The sequence below is a fragment of the Camelina sativa genome, chromosome 9 (assembly GCF_000633955.1).
Source record: "Camelina sativa cultivar DH55 chromosome 9, Cs, whole genome shotgun sequence".
NCBI lineage: Eukaryota > Viridiplantae > Streptophyta > Magnoliopsida > Brassicales > Brassicaceae > Camelina > Camelina sativa.
In genome coordinates, this window is record NC_025693.1 from 3,578,452 (window position 1) to 3,581,687 (window position 3,236).

The following is a 3,236-nucleotide window of genomic DNA, read 5'->3' on the forward strand; positions in this document are numbered from 1 at the left end:
TATTCAGTCTTTGTCTTCTTTGTACTTTGCTCTGTCTTATAATTTTTCTAAGCCATAGGTTCTTTCCATCCAAAGCCGTGGGCACCCCTCTTTTGTGTTCTTCAGTCTTTGTCTTAAGACTTTTAACCCGTAGGTCATTCCCATTCCAACTCTTAGACCTCTTATGTCTTGTAATTTTTCTAAGCCATAGGTTATTTCCATCCAAAGCCGTGGGTACCAAACTCTTAGAGCTCTTTTCAGTCTTTGTCTTAAGACTTTTAACCCGTAGGTCATTCCAATTCCAACTCTTAGAGCTCTTATGTCTTGTAATATTTCCATTTAAAGCCGTGGGTACCAAACTCTTAGAGCTCTTTTGTGTTATTCAGTCTTTGTCTTAAGACTTTAAACCCGTAGGTCATTCCAATTCCAACTCTTAGAGCTCTTTTGTGTTCTTCAGTCTTTGTCTTAAGACTTTTAACCCGTAGGTCATTCCCATTCCAACTCTTAGAGCTCTTATGTCTTGTAATTTTTCTAAGCCATAGGTTATTTCCGTCCAAAGCCGTAGGTACCAAACTCTTAGAGCTGTTTTCAGTCTTTGTTAAGACTTTTAACCCGTAGGTCATTCCAATTCCAACTCTTAGAGCTCTTATGTCTTGTAATATTTCCATTTAAAGCCGTGGGTACCAAACTCTTAGAGCTCTTTTGTGTTATTCAGCCTTTGTCTTAAGACTTTTACCCGTAGGTCATTCCCATCGAAATCTCTTTTCCAACTCCCAACATGCATGCACTACCCAGCCAGTTTACAAGACATAAGAGCTCTTTTCAGTCTTTGTCTTAAGACTTTTAACCCGTAGGTCATTCCAATTCCAACTCTTAGAGCTCTTATGTCTTGTAATATTTCCATTTAAAGCCGTGGGTACCAAACTCTTAGAGCTCTTTTGTGTTATTCAGTCTTTGTCTTAAGACTTTTACCCGGAGGTCATTCCCATCGAAATCTCTTTTCCAACTCCCAACATGCATGCACTACCCAGCCAGTTCAATTCACAGTTTGCAAGGGACAATGTCCCCAAAAAGAATCTGACAGAACACAATTAGACTAGTGTCTGCCAATGAATCTTCTTGGGTTTTGAAAGAAAAACAAAAAACAAAAACAAAAACCAAACTGTTCACAATATATCCCAAGATTAAGAGTCTGCAGGACGATTTAAAAGGTTTTGAAATCCTATTGAAACAAACATCTTGATTCCAAAATCCCAAAACGAATTGTCAATTGCAAAACAATCTCATTGAAAAGAACTTATCATACATGTTTGTTCTCTAATTCGATTTCAATCCTCCAAAATTCAGAAAACAAAACCAACAAAAAAACCAAAAAAACAACCAGATATTGAAATCATCTTGATTCCAGAATCCCAATAAAATTGTCAATTGCGAAACGATCTCATCTACGAGAGCTGTTCATACATATTTGTTCTCTCCTTCGATTTCAATCATCCACAACTCAGATAACAAAAAAAAAAAAAAAACAGAAATTGAAATCGAGAACACAGAGTTTTACATACCTCAACGATTGCTTCAAGCCGAGACAAGCTTCAAACCCTATAAACAAGAACAAACTATTAAGAATCTTAACCAATAGCTGAACAATAGCCGATTTTGTTAAGAAATCCTTATCAGATGCAAGTGTTTCCGAAGCTACTCCAGAAACTAGCCCATTACCAAAAGTGTAGGACAAGAGTCTATCAATGTTGCTATCAGAAGAATGGAAGCCAATACTGAAAGCTCCACCAAACTACAATGACAAACACAAATTTAGAAATCAGGAGTCCTGCACAAAGAACCCAAAAGCAAACAACGAAGATGAGGCAGATATACATTATTACCTCTCCTTTCCAGGAAATACTATATAAACATCCATCAGAGAGTCCCAAAAGCATAGTTTTGCTGTCCCTCACAAAATTGCTCCTACACAGAGTGAAAGAATTGGCCTTACATTTCCAGTCACAAAACATTACTGTGTCAACTCAACTCATACGGTAAATGTTGGGCACGGCAGAGACACGTACAGAAAAAAGCACTTACAAAGACAAGTCCTTCCCAGCAAAAGGGACCTGCTCACTTAGCAAAAGAGATATGGTTGCAAAACACAACTCCGATGGTTGTCTCTCTCCGGGTTTTATTTTATATATATGAAGAAAGAAAGATGATGTCTGCAAAACAAAACAAAAATGAGGTAGGCCTAAGAATGTCTGATACCATCAAGCTTCACGCCTATTGATTAAACGATCCAAATGAGATAAGGCTTATGAATGTCTGATATCATCAATGTGTGTAAATACAATGTGTGTTTCTTTTGTCATCCTTAAGATCCAAGAACTAGATTATGTATCCGCAAATCAATAAATTCTCAGGTGAATAAGGACTGAGTAGCAGAAACCAGCTAAGTAAAAAGAGTGAAACTAAGAACTTACAAGAACAGCAATCAATTTAGAGTCTGGACTCCACACAGCATGCAAATTCTCTCCTTCTTCTCGCACAGACTTCTCAACTCGTTGCTATCCCGGAAAGACACAAAAATCAAACAAGCTATCAGTTAACGAGCTCTAGACCCCCTAATTAAGAATGAGAGTGACGAAATGCAGGGATGATGATTAAGCAAAGAACCTGAGAAGATCCCCAAAGCTCCAAATGAGACGGAGAAACAACCAGCAATAGCCGACCTGCGAGCTTCAGGTACACGACTCGCTGCGAAGACGGACATATATGAAGGAAGAATAGTGATGTCTGCAAAACAAACCCAAGAACAAAAAAAATTGTGATAAAGACATACAAAAAGAGGCAAACTCAAACAGTTCTCTTAACAAAACAGGTAAGTGCCTATTGATTAAACGATCCAAATGAGATAGGCTTAAACCGAAACAGAATCTTTAGAAATCATAAGAAACCCTAAGTGTAGGACAAGGAACAAATCTTCGGAAACCCTAAGAAACCAAAATCGCAAAAAGATAAAGGAACAAATCTTAACCAATTATCACCAGGACGAAGAAGAAAAGAACTCAGTTGTACACCGAATCAAACATCATCCAAATACGATAGTAGTAATAACAGAGATTTACACACCCCGAAGAATGTTTCATGCGGAGACAATCTTCAAACCCTATAAACAAAGAACAAACTATTAATAATCCTGGAAACCCTAAAAACCAAAATCGCAAAAAAGATGAGGAACGAATCTAACCATTCACCAGGACAAAAAG

General features: G+C 37.6%; 1 protein-coding gene across 1 annotated transcript in view; it reads right to left on the reverse strand.

Annotated features, from left to right (window-relative positions):
• Nucleotides 948–3,236, reverse strand: part of LOC104714970 — a 3,859-nt gene continuing 1,570 nt past the window's right edge. Inside the window, exons 3-8 of the mRNA XM_019229850.1 lie at nt 2,644–2,763; nt 2,451–2,534; nt 2,062–2,189; nt 1,863–1,944; nt 1,542–1,771; nt 948–1,056 (exon numbers count right to left, since the gene is read on the reverse strand). Coding sequence (XP_019085395.1) covers nt 948–1,056; nt 1,542–1,771; nt 1,863–1,944; nt 2,062–2,189; nt 2,451–2,534; nt 2,644–2,763 — 753 coding nt within the window. The remainder of the gene's footprint in view (nt 1,057–1,541; nt 1,772–1,862; nt 1,945–2,061; nt 2,190–2,450; nt 2,535–2,643; nt 2,764–3,236) is intronic.